The 14,251-nt window shown below is 42.7% G+C and overlaps 1 protein-coding gene across 2 annotated transcripts in view; it reads left to right on the top strand.

Annotated features, from left to right (window-relative positions):
- Window positions 1–14,251, top strand: part of LOC126379388 (catenin alpha) — an 89,958-nt gene that overhangs the window by 11,852 nt on the left and 63,855 nt on the right. For both annotated transcript variants that reach the window (XM_050028121.1, XM_050028122.1), the window contains exons 5-15: window positions 415–624; window positions 1,042–1,165; window positions 2,038–2,099; window positions 2,679–2,797; window positions 4,750–4,834; window positions 5,219–5,334; window positions 6,812–6,929; window positions 8,164–8,256; window positions 10,527–10,683; window positions 12,287–12,392; window positions 13,406–13,500. In XM_050028121.1, the coding sequence (XP_049884078.1) occupies window positions 415–624; window positions 1,042–1,165; window positions 2,038–2,099; window positions 2,679–2,797; window positions 4,750–4,834; window positions 5,219–5,334; window positions 6,812–6,929; window positions 8,164–8,256; window positions 10,527–10,683; window positions 12,287–12,392; window positions 13,406–13,500 (1,285 nt within the window). The remainder of the gene's footprint in view (window positions 1–414; window positions 625–1,041; window positions 1,166–2,037; window positions 2,100–2,678; window positions 2,798–4,749; window positions 4,835–5,218; window positions 5,335–6,811; window positions 6,930–8,163; window positions 8,257–10,526; window positions 10,684–12,286; window positions 12,393–13,405; window positions 13,501–14,251) is intronic.

Genomic DNA, 14,251 nt, shown 5'->3' with positions numbered 1-14,251 from the left:
TCGACCATTATAGACGGCGATACGGCTCACCTATCACGTTGGTACAGAAAGCTCGGTGAGGCGTGGGTACTTAGTTCATCTTGCGATGGATGTACCTCTGACTACCCCAATTGGGATATACTCGAAAGCTTATGTTGTGTCAAATCAGTTACTTTTTACTAAACATCAAATTACTATGGAATCTGTAAGACAAAACACACTGTGACGTCATAGAAAGTGATAAGTATTCGTTGTGTATGGAGAGAAATAACACACTAGTGATTCGTTAGACGGCCAATTGCAAATGTTTTATTGTTGGCACATACACTCGTTCGGGGCTAGGTGTACCTATACTTATAACTATGCATACATAACAGAAAGACGTGATAAAATTTAATTAAAATTATGCGTAATACTTCCTTTCTCTCCCAACAGGTGGAGACAGACCTCGACAAGCTGAAGTCCGCGTCATCTCAATCAGAACTGGTGGAGTCAGCGCGCCAGTTCGGCCGCTCGGCCAACGAGCTGGCTGCGCAGGCGGCTCGCAGGCAACACGAGCTGAAGGAGCCGAGGATGAAGGACGAGCTGGCCGCTGCCAGGGCCGTGCTGAAGAAACACTCAACTATGCTGCTTACTGCTTCCAAGGTAAGCCATTTTTGTTGGGTTGGAGACTGAAACTGACTGATATTGTCTGTGGCTGAGACTGTCTACGACTCAGACTGTCTGTGACTGAGACTGTATGTAACTGATACTGTTTATGACTGAGACTGTCTGTGGCTGACACTGTCTGTGACTGAGACTGTCCGTGACTGAGACTGTCTGTGACTGATACTGTCTGTGACTGACACTGTCCGTGACTGCGACTGCATGTGACTGAGACTGTTTATGACTGATACTGTCTGTGACTCAGTCATCTATAACTGATACTCTATAACTCAACTGTCTATGAATGAGACTGTCCATGACCGAGATTTTCTTCGCCTGAAACTGTTTCTGACTAAGACTGTCTTTGATTTATTTTATATGTATCGTATTAATACAGTGTTATATGTTTTACTGTAGGTGTACGTGCGTCACCCGGAGCTGGCCGCGGCGAAGGCTAACCGCGACTACGTGTTGCGCGCTGTGTGCTCGGCCGTGGATACCATCTCCGCTGTGGCCCAGGGGCGACCCACGCCCGGAGGCGGTGAGTGTCAACATAAATTCAAATAGATCTTTATTCAGTCGGCAACATAGTTACTATTTACCACACACATAGTCAAGCCGAGCAGCAGCGGTATCAGTACTGGTTGGAGGCCGAGGAAACGGATTCTAGTAGGGCTCTAGCTAGAACATCACCGATTGAGAAATTGGTCGGTGTACTGCGGAACGGAAGGCGATTGGGGTAACCACCGTTCTACACGCCCTATGTATGGAGTAATGAAGGCGATTACTCCAGCGACAAAAGCGCAGCTCTTAAATAAAGAGCGAAAGAGATAGTCACACTCAGCACAGGTCCCTGAAAATATTGCCTATAAACAGCCTATATTATATCTCTTAAAGCGTTAATAAATATACCAAATGATCTATTTTTCTTTTCTGCTATTCAAAATTCTAGATTATGTAAATTAAATTCATCTTTTTTGGGGTTATAAAAAAAAAATTGTTTATTTCGGATCAAAAAATTACATCCATATTATGTTAGTAAGAAGTGACTTATGTATACGTTTTTACAATAAAATACCAGGTAATATTTTTAATTTGTCCGAAAATAAATTTAAAGCTCATGTGAAGCTTACTTTATGTAAAAAAGCTTATTATAAGATTAATGATTACCTAAATGATAAAGTTACTGGTATTGAATGTGTTCCTCTAGTTATTAAATAACTTGTAATTTATACCGTCATTGGTTTTTAAAAGATGTGTTGCTGTTGCAGTTTCTTGTCATATCTTCTCCTCAGCCATAACACCTTGCGAAATGACGTAAATTCAAAAATGTTACATTGACCTTCAACAATTTTATCCATGATAATTACGTTGAATAAATGATTCTGATTTCTGATTCTTTCCCCAATGCAGGTAACAATCGGCCCCCAGTGGAGGGCCCCGGAGAACTGGCTCAGGCTCTCGACGACTTCGATGTAAGTATAACAGGTTGCCTGGAAGGAATTGCCACTTTAGCGATAAGCCCGCATTTTGTACCACTTATTTGTTTGTTAGTTTATCAAGCAATCAATAATTCAATTCTTTAATTTACAATTCATTTTTTTTGTGCTTTGGAAGGCACGCCCAAACACCACCAACCCGCAGTGGAGCAGCGTGGTGGAGTATACTTATTACTCCTTTACGAAAAGTTCAAAATTTCCTTGCAAAGTAAATACAAAAACGTTGGTCGCGGGTAATTTATTTTTTACGAAATGGCAACACAGGGTGGGATGACGTCAGCTGGGCTAACCTTGAAATGTTAGCCGTCACTTAAACATATCTGGTTTTGTTGTACCATGATACAAACAACCTCGTTTTACAAAGACACTACGTTGACGTTATCGTACACGCGCGTCTGTGTGTGTGACGTCTGACGGCGAAGACTAAAGTAAGACCGAGGGGGTGAGGTAAACCTAGCTCAGCCGCTGGTGGGGAGCGGAGAGTTGCCGTTCTATATGTAGTGTTATTCCGTATTCTATGCCAAGGTATTAACATTCGTTTTGTGTTTGTTACAGGAGCGCATGGTGATGGAGCCCCTGGCCTACTCCGAGCTTCGCACGCGGCCCTCGCTGGAGGAGCGGCTGGAGTCCATCATATCTGGCGCCGCCCTTATGGCTGACAGCTCCTGTACTAGGTAATCTTCTCTTCTATCGTGTGGCTTGTGAGGTGGTCCAGGTGGGCCACAATATAATCCAAGCGGGCCACAATATGGTACAGATGGACCACAACATGGTACAGGTGGACCACAACATGGTACAGGTGGACCACAACATGGTACAGGTGGACCACAGTATGGTACAGATGGACCACAGTATGGTACAGGTGGACCACAGTATGGTACAGGTGGACCACAGTATGGTACAGGTGGACCACAATATGGTACAGGTGGACCACAATATGGTACAGGTGGACCACAATATGGTACAGGTGGACCACAATATGGTACAGGTGGACCACAATATGGTACAGGTGGACCACAGTATGGTACAGGTGGACCACAGTATGGTACAGGTGGACCACAGTATGGTACAGGTGGACCACAGTATGGTACAGGTGGACCACAATATGGTACAGGTGGACCGCAATATGGTACAGGTGGACCCCAATATGGTACAGGTGGACCACAGTATGGTACAGGTGGACCACAGTACGGTACAGGTGGACCACAAGATCACTCTATCTACAGAGGTCCACCGCCAGGTTATGGGCCGCCACCTTGATTAGGAGGTATAATACAGAGGCAACTTAGCATATTTTTGCTTATTTAAAAAAAAGAAAGAAAATATACTGGGTGTTAGTGACATCGTAACGAATACTGAGGGGGTTGATTCAGACCATGATTCTGAGTTAAAATCAAGTGGAATTTTCCGTCGCAAAATTCATGTTTTTTTTTTAGTATTTTTAAATTATTTTCAATTCTATACATTTGCGATGGAAAATTCCACTTGATATTAACTCAGAATAATCAGATGAATCATCCCTCTCAGTATTCGTTACGATGACACTTACACCCCGTACAAGTCCATACGGTAGCCATATAAGTAGGTATGGGTGTTAGTGACACCGTAACGAATACTGAGGGGGATGGTTCTGACCATGATTCTGAGTTAATATCAAGTGGAATTTCGTGTCAAAAAATTCATGAAAATTTTTCTTTTCTTTTTAATTATTTTCCAATCCATACTTTTGCGACGGAAATTTCTACTTGATATCAACTCAGAATCATGGCCTGAATCACCCCTCAAAGTTTTCGTTACGATGTCACTAACACCCTGTATATTTATTGTCTTCTCTCGTGTTAGTTGTGAGATAAAAAACCGAGCTCATCAACACTGGAGGGTTACTATTGTGCCGCCAAAGGCCCCTGACATGGCTCATGTAACGACTACATACTTACATCATTAAGTAGTAACCGGGACCAAAGGCTTAACGTGCCTTCCGAAGCACATCGTGCCGTTCGACCATTATAGACGGCGATGCGGCATAGTTCATTTATTTATATATATAAGAAGAAGCAAGCTAGTCATTCCCGACACGGCCTCCGCGGCCCAGTGGTTGAGCGTTGGACTCACGATTCGGAGGACCTGGGTTCGATTCCCAGTGGGGACATATCACAAAAATTACTTTGTGGTCCCTAGTTTGGTTAGGACATTACAGGCTGATCACCTGATTGTCCGAAAGTAAGACGATCTGTGCTTCGGAAGGCACGTTAAGCCGTTGGTCCCGGTTACTACTTACTGTGTAAGTACGTAGTCGTTATAAATGAGTCATGTCAGGGGCCTTTGGCGGCTCAATAGTAACCCTGACACCAGGGTTGATGAGGTTAGTAATTCGCCTCAAAACCCACACGATAGAAGAAGAAGATTCCCGACACAAGTATTTTTAGTACTTATTCAGATATTGGTGCTAATCCCTGTAAACACCATCTAATTTTATTTTAAGTTATATCTGTCATTTTCTTTTCCGCCGAAAAGGAAAGGGACGGGTATTGGGTATATAATGGGTATTTATATATTATGTTGATTTGGAAATAAACTAGTTTTCTTATATTTTTTATTTTTTTACGAATTGTGTTTTATTTTTCAGAGATGAACGTCGCGAGCGCATCGTGGCGGAGTGCAACGCCGTCCGCCAGGCGCTGCAGGATCTGCTGCACGAGTACATGACTAATGTGAGTTCATATCTAACCAACTTCCCGAACACTTCATACAAGACACCTCGTTCCACCTTGCGATGGATGTGCCTCTGACTACCCCAATTGGGACATGACTGTGAACTTATGATCAGGTTCATAACGAGCGTTGCATAACTACTAATAGTTGATGTTGGAAGTCATCTATACCATTTTGCTACTTCAGTCATCATCTTCATTTTTTTCATCTACCATCTGGGCGAGCTCGCTCCATCTTAGGCCTTGTCAATGCCTTCGGGCAAGACCGGGGCCAAGAGCAGACCCATCGAAGGTAACAAACAAACTTCCGATTACACCCATGGATGTACCTCTGACCACCCCAATAGGGATATAGTCGTGACGTTGTTGTTTGTGATCCTCCAGGCGGGCAAACCGGAGCAGTCTGAGGGTCTGGAGCGCGCCATTGAGAACATGTGCCGTAAGACGCGCGACCTGCGGCGACAGCTGCGGAAGGCGGTCGTCGACCATGTCTCCGACAGGTGAGGTTGTGGTTTGTATGTGGTATAGTGTGTGTGTGTGTGAGAGAGAGATAGAGATAAAAAGAGAGAGTGTGTGTGAGAGAGAGAGAGAGAGAGAGAGAGAGAGAGAGAGAGAGAGATTGGAAGAGCGAGAGAGATGGAGAGACATGACGATTGTATGCTTAAAAGGAAAACAGCCGCGGAAGGCGGTCGTCGACCATGTCTCCGACAGGTGAGGTTATGGTTTGTGTGTAGTGTGTGTGTGAGAGAGAGATTGGAAAGAGAGAGAGATAGAAGGAGAGACATAACCATTGTATGCTTAAAAGGAAAACAGCTGCGGAAGGCGGTCGTGGACCATGTCTCCGACAGGTGTGGTTATGGTTTGTGTGTCGTATAGTGTGTGTGTGTGTGAGAGAGAGAGATAAAAATGGCAAGAGAGAGTGATAGACAGAGAGAGATGGGAAGAGAGTGAGTTAGAAAGAAAATATGGAAAGAGAGATAGATAGAAGGAGAGAGATATGGAGATTGAGATAGGAAGAGAAAGATGGAAAGAGAGATAGGTAGAAGGAGATATGGAAAGAGAGAGATAGATGGAAGGAGAGAGATAGAAAGACAGAGATATGGAGCGAATAACTTCTGACTTCTGATGGGAAGAGAGAGATGGAAAGAGAGAGATATATATGGAGCAAATAAATGATTTCTGGTGGGAAGAGAGAGAGAGAGTGATGAAAGGAGATAGATAGACAGGAGCTAGATAGAAAGACAGATATGGAGCGAATAAATCATTTCTGATTTCTGATGGGAAGAGAGAGAGAGATGGAAAGAGATAGAAAGAGAGCGATGGAAAGAGGGAGACAGACAGAGATATGGAACGAATGAATCATTTCTGAGCAAGAGAAGTGTATCAGGATCGAAGCAAATGGAATTCCATAATCTCTGTTTACCCCAGTGGGAAATAGGCGTGAGTTTATGTATGTATGTAAATCATTTCTGATTTCTGATAGGAAGAGAGAGAGAGAGAGAGAGATGAAAAGAGATAGATAGAAGGAGAGAGATAGAGATACAGAGAGAGATATATGAATCCCATTTTTATTGCAAATAAAAGATTATGAATTATGGAGCGCCGAGCGAATAAATCATTTCTGATATATATATGGAAAGAGATAGATAGATAGAAGGAGAGAGATGGCCATTGTATGCTTAAAAGGAAACTCCAGCTACTAGATCCAAATGTATACTTTTGTTAATGCAGATAAAATATACTTATTTATTTATTTTTTAACTTTTCTTGGTGTCCCAAGCAGAATCAAAACAAAAAGTATAACTCAAGGAGATTCGCCCAATCCCGTAAATCTCGAATGGGATCTCTTAAAAAAAAAATATGCTTCGGGTTTGATCCCGAAAAATTTGACGCGATCTCGCGAGATCGGGTTCCCGGTATCGGGAATGCATTCCCTATTGTCAAGTAGCCTATTAATATAATCATTGTTTCATACAGTTTCTTAGAGACGAACGTGCCTCTCCTGGTGCTGATGGAGGCGGCGCGCAACGGCAACGAGAAGGAAGTAGAAGAGTACGCGCTCGTGTTCACCGAACATGCGAACAAACTTGTCGAGGTACGTGTAATAAGCAATCGTCACTGTTCGCCACTAATTGATAGTTATCGCCGCCTATCCTCAGTGATCACCGGCAATCGTCACAGATCGTTTCCAATCGTCACTGATCGTCACCATTCGTCACTGTTCGACGCCAGTAATTACTGATCGTCACCAATCGTCACTGATCGCCACTAATTCATAACCTATCCTCACCGATCTCCGGCAATCGTCACAGATCGCCGCCAATCGTTACTGATCGTCACCTATTTTTTTAACGGCCTCCGTGGTCCAGGTTTTGAGCGTTGGGCTCACGATGGGTTCGAATCCTTGTGATCCCTAGTTTGGTTAGGACATTACAGGCTGATCACCTGATTGTACGAAAGTAAGACGATCCGTGCTTCGGAAGGCACGTTAAGCCGTTGGTCCCGGTTACTACTTACTGATGTCAGTGAGTAGTCGTTACATGAGTCATGTCAGGGGCCTTTGGCGGCTGAATAGTAACCCTGAAACCAGATAGAAGAAGAAGACACAAATTTTTAGTTATCGCCGCCTATCCTCACCGATATACGGCAATCGTCACAGATCGTCACCAATCGTCACTGATCGCCACCAATCGAGACAGATCGCTACTAATTTTTAGTTATCGCCGCCTATGCTCACCGATATCCGGCAATCGTCACTGATCGTCACCAGTCGCTACTGATCGTCACCAGCGGGCCTAGCACCTTTTTTTACGTGACTTATTGTAGATTTGCCGCAGATGGCATTACCTACTTGGACGGATGGGCCTAGCACCGTAAGCACGCGAATCTTTCTCGCCGCGACAGAGATCATTTCTTATCTTATCTAGCCTAAAGTGTCCCACTGCTGGGCAAAGGCCTCCCTCCATTTCATCCAGGACTCTCTATCCAGTACTTCATCCGGTCAGCCTTCCAGGAAAGCATCCAAGTCGTCGCGCCATCTCCGCCTGGGCCTGCTACGGCTGCATCTGTCTCTATTCGGAGACCATTCTGTGGTGATCTTAGCCCACAGGTCGTAGGCATCCGACAGACGTGACCTGCCCAATCCCACTTCAACTTGGCTCCTGCGTGGACCACGTCCGCAATTTGAGTCTTAGAACGCAGCACTGTGTTTCTGACACGATCAGTCCGTTTCAAACCCAACATGCTGCGTTCCATCGCTCGCTGGCAGACCTGAAGTTTGGACCTCATCATCAGAGATCATTTAATAATGTCAATTGTTTGTTTGTCAGGTGGCCAACCTGGTGTGCTCGATGTCCAACAATGAGGACGGGGTCAAGATGGTGCGCCACGCCGCTGGCCAGATCGAGACGCTGTGCCCACAGGTATCTTCACATTTATTTTATTACGTATTTATTTATTTTTATTTGGGATATCAACAGCGTAATCAGTAATAAAGGACGTATTAAAAGGACCTGTGTATGTGCAATGTCTCCGAGAACGACACGTCCGATAGAGCGAAGTGGAAGAGAAGTACGAAGAAGGCAGACCCCACCATCAGATGGGAATAATAAATGCCAAGGAGAGAGAGAACAACAGCTTAATCTATAGAATAGAATAGAAATTGTTTATTATAAAAGGACGCCACACACAAAGACAAGACAATAACATCACTTATTTTTTTTTACAAAACAATTACAAAAAGCATAGAAGGATGTTCATTACAAAGATCATAAGGTGGTGGTGGACGTCCTGAGATAAAAGGGCCTCACTCAGCACAAGTCGCGGCGTGAACCACGACGCTGGTATTATGTGGACCCTGTTGGCTGAGGCACGAACGTCGTGTTCCATAAATATACGTTAATATTCGTACATAGATTAAATATTACCAAATTACTTAAAATAGAATTTAGGTGTACATATAATATATTTTATATATTTATCACAAAAACGTATACATAAATGCTTAATGTTAGTATTATAATAGTAATTAATGCAAAATCTAATTGTTTTACAATGTTACTTTTGCTCTGCTGGACTGGGAGTAAAGAAAAAACATACAATGCGTTCAGCTGCCTATCTTCCCGTGTATGTCGTAAAAGGCGACAAAGGGACAGCTACCTGTCGAACATGATGGATCATCTGTAAGAGCGATAGGCAGATCCCCTATCATCATACGGTTTATCATTATCCACCTTAGGACTATGTATCAAAAGTGGCTGCGAATAGTTTCTTGATTATTTCTCTCTCTCTCTCTATTTAAGAGATGCGCTCTTGTCAGTGGAATAATCGCCATTCCTCTCTTCTTCCCGCCAAAACCTTCACCTCCCGATACGACACGACCTGCACCTTCTCTTTTATTTGTTTCATAAATGTTATCCTAGGTCTACCCCTTCCTCTTTTCCCTTCAATTTTTCCTTCTATAATGTTTGTTATAAATTAATCGTGTCGTATCAGGTGGCCAATCATATTTCCTCTCCGGTTCTCTATAGTCTTCAATATGGTTCTCTTTTCTTCAACTCAAAGTAAGTGTAAGTAAGTAAAAAGTTTATTTCCTCCACAAAAAAAAAACAATCCATAGCGAAAGACATTTGGTTTGTGCATACAATTTTTGAGAAGAGGCTGGTGCCTAAGCTAGGTAAAACCTGTCATATAGGACACCGGGTCTCCACCTCCAGATATTAAATAGTTACATATACAATTATGTAAAATTTGCAGAGCAGCTAGTAAATAATATAGTAAAAGAGTAAAATTAAAGGAAGTAAAATAATAAATTTCTATATACTCCTTTTCTTCCATAGTATATGTAGTAGTTTAAGTAGTGATATTTATTTATTATAACAATTATAATTATGTGTATTATTATTATGTAGTTTATGTAGTCGAAAGTGTATTTATTTTTATATGCACGAGTATTCCCATGCTGCACTATCCCGCTACATTACATAATATTCAATATCTCCTATACTTAAAGGTTGCCTGGAAGAGATTGCTACTTAGCAATAAGGCCGCCTATTGTACTAATTCTATTTCTCTTTTGTTTTGTATTTTGTTTTTTCCTGTTTGTGCAATAGAGTATTTGTTACGTTATGTTATGTTATTTCAAACGTGTGTGTGTTTCATTAACGCGCAATGCGCAAAACGACTGCTTCGGTGTTGTTGCGAATGCGGGGGAGCGATAACGGAGTCCTGAGGATGATTGCCGAGAGGGTGGACTCGGCTGTTCTACGTCGCTTTACCGACTTACATTTTCATAAGCGCGTAAATCGGTAAAGGGGCCAAAACTTGTTTGATTGTCTTATTTACTCACTAACATAGATACTAAGTTTGTGTAACTGGGTGAATCTCAAAATTTCAAGTTTGGTGGCGAAATTTCATATTATTTTTTCGTGAAAAATTGGGTTCCGACATGAAAAAGATCCAAAAGGATCCTCGGTTCCGACATGAAAAAGGAATTTTTCAATTCCCAATTTTCCCAATTTCCCCAATTTTTCACGAAAAAATTATATGACAGTCGCCACCAAACTTGACACATTTTGATATTCACCCAACTACTAACATCTTATGGACAATCTTAGTCTGAAATAAAATATTATGATTTTTACTTTTTATTTTTTTATTTTTATTTATTTATTAACACATTTTTTCTCCGCAGGTCATAAACGCAGCGCGTGTGCTAGCGGCCCGCCCCCGCTCGCGCGTCGCCCAAGAAAACGCTACCGCCTTCGCCCGCGCCTGGGAGTCTGGCGTCAAGCTGCTCACAGAAGCTGTTGATGATATCACCACCATTGACGACTTCCTGGCTGTCAGCGGTAAGGAGCACCCTTACGCAGAGATCATTATGCTAAATACACTGTTAGTGACATCGTAACGGCCTCCGTGGTCCAGTGGTTGAGCGTGTGGCACACTGAGAGGTGAGGATATGGTATCCCGACGTGCCGGTAGAGTAGGGGAATGATTGGTGATGACGATGATAAAGTAGAAGCAATAGCAATCAGGAATATATACAGTTTATTAAAAACACTTCACAAAAAGGATAGGAATATACATAGTTCGCAATATTACACACTTCACAAAAGAATCAAGACTTAGGAATTAGAGGGCACGGCCCTAAACAGTATAATATACTTGTTGTTTTAATGAAGGTCGGGGATGCAGTGAGTCAAAAGAGAGTAGAATGAAAGGAAATGCGAATGGAATGGAATGAGAATTTCGTAATTTAAAATGATGATGGTCCGAACAAAAGGCCAGTATGTGCAGAGTTTGTACTCTGCTACAAGCGTTCGCCTCACGATCCGGAGGCCCCGGGTTCGAATCCCGGTGGGGACATATCACAGGAATCATGATCCCTAGTTTGGTTAGGACATTGCGGGCTGATCACCTGATTGTCCGAAAGTGAGATGATCCGTGCTTCGGAAGGCACGTTAGGCCGCTGGTCCCGGTTACTGCTTACTGATGGAAGTATGTAGTCATTATATGAGCCATGTCAGGGGCCTTTGGCGGGTCAGTAATAACCCTGACACCAGGGTTGATGGGGTTGGTATTCCACCTTACAACTCACACGATAAGAGGAAGTGACATCGTAACGAATTCTCATGGGGACGATTCAGACCATGTTTCTGAGTTGATATCAAGTGATGTATGTTATGTTATGTATCCCCCTCAGTAATTGTTACGATGTCACTTACACTCCGTACAAGTACATACAAGTAGCCATACAAGTGGATAGGGTGTTAGTGACATCGTAACATATACTCAGAGGGATGATTCTGAGTTCATATCAAGTGGATTTTCTCTTTCTACAACTATAGTAAGACCAGATTAGAGTAAGATTTGGAGCGAGACAAAAATGTTTCTTTCTTTCTTTCTATTTGTTACGATGTCACTTACACTCCGTACAAGTACATACAAGTAGATAGGGTGTTAGTGACATCGTAACAAATACTGAGGGGGATGATTCAGACCATGATTCTGAGTTGATATCAAGTGGATTTTCTCTTTCTACAACTATAGTAACACCAGATTAGAGTAAGATTTGGAGCGAGACAAAAATGTTTCTTTCTTTCTTTCTATTTGTTACGATGTCACTTACACCCTGTACAAGTACATACAAGTGGATAGGGTGTTAGTGACATCGTAACAAATACTGAGGGGGATGATTCAGGCCATGATTCTGAGTTGATATCAAGTGGAATTTTCCATCGCAAAATTAATGTTTTTTTTTTCAATTTTATATTTATGCAATGGAAAATTCCACTTGATATCAACTCAAAATCATGCTCTAAATCATTCCCTTAAAGTTTTCGTTACGATGTCACTAACACTCTATATACGTACAGTTTTTAATGTCTTTGCGGTTATAAGTATCACTAGATTGCAAAGTAACGCCCTGTATGTGTTTTTTTTTTTCGCCAGAGAATCACATCCTGGAGGACGTGAACAAGTGCGTGGTGGCGCTGCAGGAAGGGGACCCGGACTCGCTGGAGCGGACCGCCGGAGCCATCCGGGGCAGAGCCTCTAGGTTAGATCACAATCAGAATCATTTCATCATCATCAGCCCATTAACGTCCCCACTGCTGGGGCACGGGCCATCCCTATGGATGGATAGGGAGATCGGGCCTCAGAATCATTTATTCAACGTAATTATCGAGGAGCTCGGTGGCGCAGCGGTAAACGCGCTCGGCCTGCGATTGTTGAAGTTAAGCAACTTTCGCAAAGGCCGGTCGTAAGATGGGTGAAAAAAAAAGTTTTCATCTCGAGCTCCTCCGTGCTTCGGAAGGCACGTTAAGCCGTTGGTCCCGGCTGCAGGAAAGGGACCCGGACTCGCTGGAGCGGACCGCGCCGGGGCCATCCGGGGCAGAGCCTCTAGGTTAGATCATCATCATTTCATCATCATCATTATCATAAATTTAAGCGTCACGCCCCCCTGACATGGCTCATGTACCGACTACTTACTTACATCAGGAATTAGTAACCGGGACCCTGTGCTGGGAGGTTTTCTGGCCACGTTTTTCCCTTAGCGTTACAGATTCCGATGTGGTAGTAGTTTTACAGCTAGTTACATAATATGTAATTTAATTTTTGACGTTCAAAAAGCGCTAACTTTATAAGCCAATTTTAAAAAGTAGATATTGTTGAATTTTAGAGGAACACTTTTAATACCAGACATTTTTATCATTTAGGTAATCATTAATCTTATAATAAGCTTTTTTACTTAAAGTAATTGTTGAAGTTAAGCAACTTTCGCAAAGGCCGGTCATAGGATGGGTGACCACAAAAAAAAAAAGTTTTCATCTCGAGCTCCTCCGTGCTTCGGAAGGCACGTTAAGCCGTTGGTCCCGGCTGCATTAGCAGTCGTTAATAACCACCAATCCGCACTGGGCCCGCGTGGTGGTTTAAGGCCCGATCTCCCTATCCATCCATAGGGAAGGCCCGTGCCCCAGCAGTGGGGACGTTAATGGGCTGGTGATGATGAATTTACTTAATCTAGAATTTTGAATAGCACACATATGTAATGTAAACGTTTGTCGACAGAGTGTGCGCCGTGGTGACTCAAGAAATGGACAACTACGAGCCGTGCATATACACGAAGCGGGTGCTGGAGGCCGTGACCGTGCTGCGAGACCAAGGTTAGTGAGGTTTTAATTTACAATGGTGCTAATTCCTGCAATCGCCATCTAATTTTATTTTAAGTTATGACATGTATACGTTTCAACGTAGAGCAAAACATTGGAGTATACTCCAACATAGAGTAAGATGAAACTTGTGAATTGATACTGATTATTGCACTATGCAAGGATCTTCAGTGGTTTCCCATTCCCGGGAACGTTCCCAAAGTGGGAATATTCCCGTTGTAAAAACTCTTTAATAGTAAGGAGACTGGTGCTAATTCCTGCAGACGCCACCTAATTTTATTTTAAATTATACCTGTCATTTTCTTATCCGTTGAAAACGAAAGAGACGGGTAATCGACAGGCATAAAATTTATGGAATACACGTCAATTTTAAGCAGAAAACTAAAACAACCGTCTAAAATTTTATATCGGCCAATAACTCGACAGAGTTAAGTAGACAGCGCGTCAAACGGATTATTTATTATATTCGCCAGGGTTATTCATTCATTCAATATTACCTTGTTGACAATCATCCGTCCCTTTCCTTTTCGACGGATAAGAAAACGACGCATATAACTTAAAATATAATTAGGCGCTGTCTGCAGGAATCGGGGCCATTATCACGGGTAGATGGCGCCCGCGTCGGCGTTGTGACAAAACAGGGTGTTAGTGACATCGTAACGAATACTAAGGGGCATCCCCCTTAGGCCATGATTCTGAGTTGATATCAAGTGGAATTTTCCATCGCAAAAGTATGGAATTGAAA

This window comes from Pectinophora gossypiella, chromosome 29 (assembly GCF_024362695.1).
Source record: "Pectinophora gossypiella chromosome 29, ilPecGoss1.1, whole genome shotgun sequence".
Classification (NCBI taxonomy): Eukaryota; Metazoa; Arthropoda; class Insecta; order Lepidoptera; family Gelechiidae; genus Pectinophora; species Pectinophora gossypiella.
The sequence above is the reverse complement of the archived record's forward strand: the minus strand, read 5'-3'. Positions and strand labels throughout refer to the sequence as shown.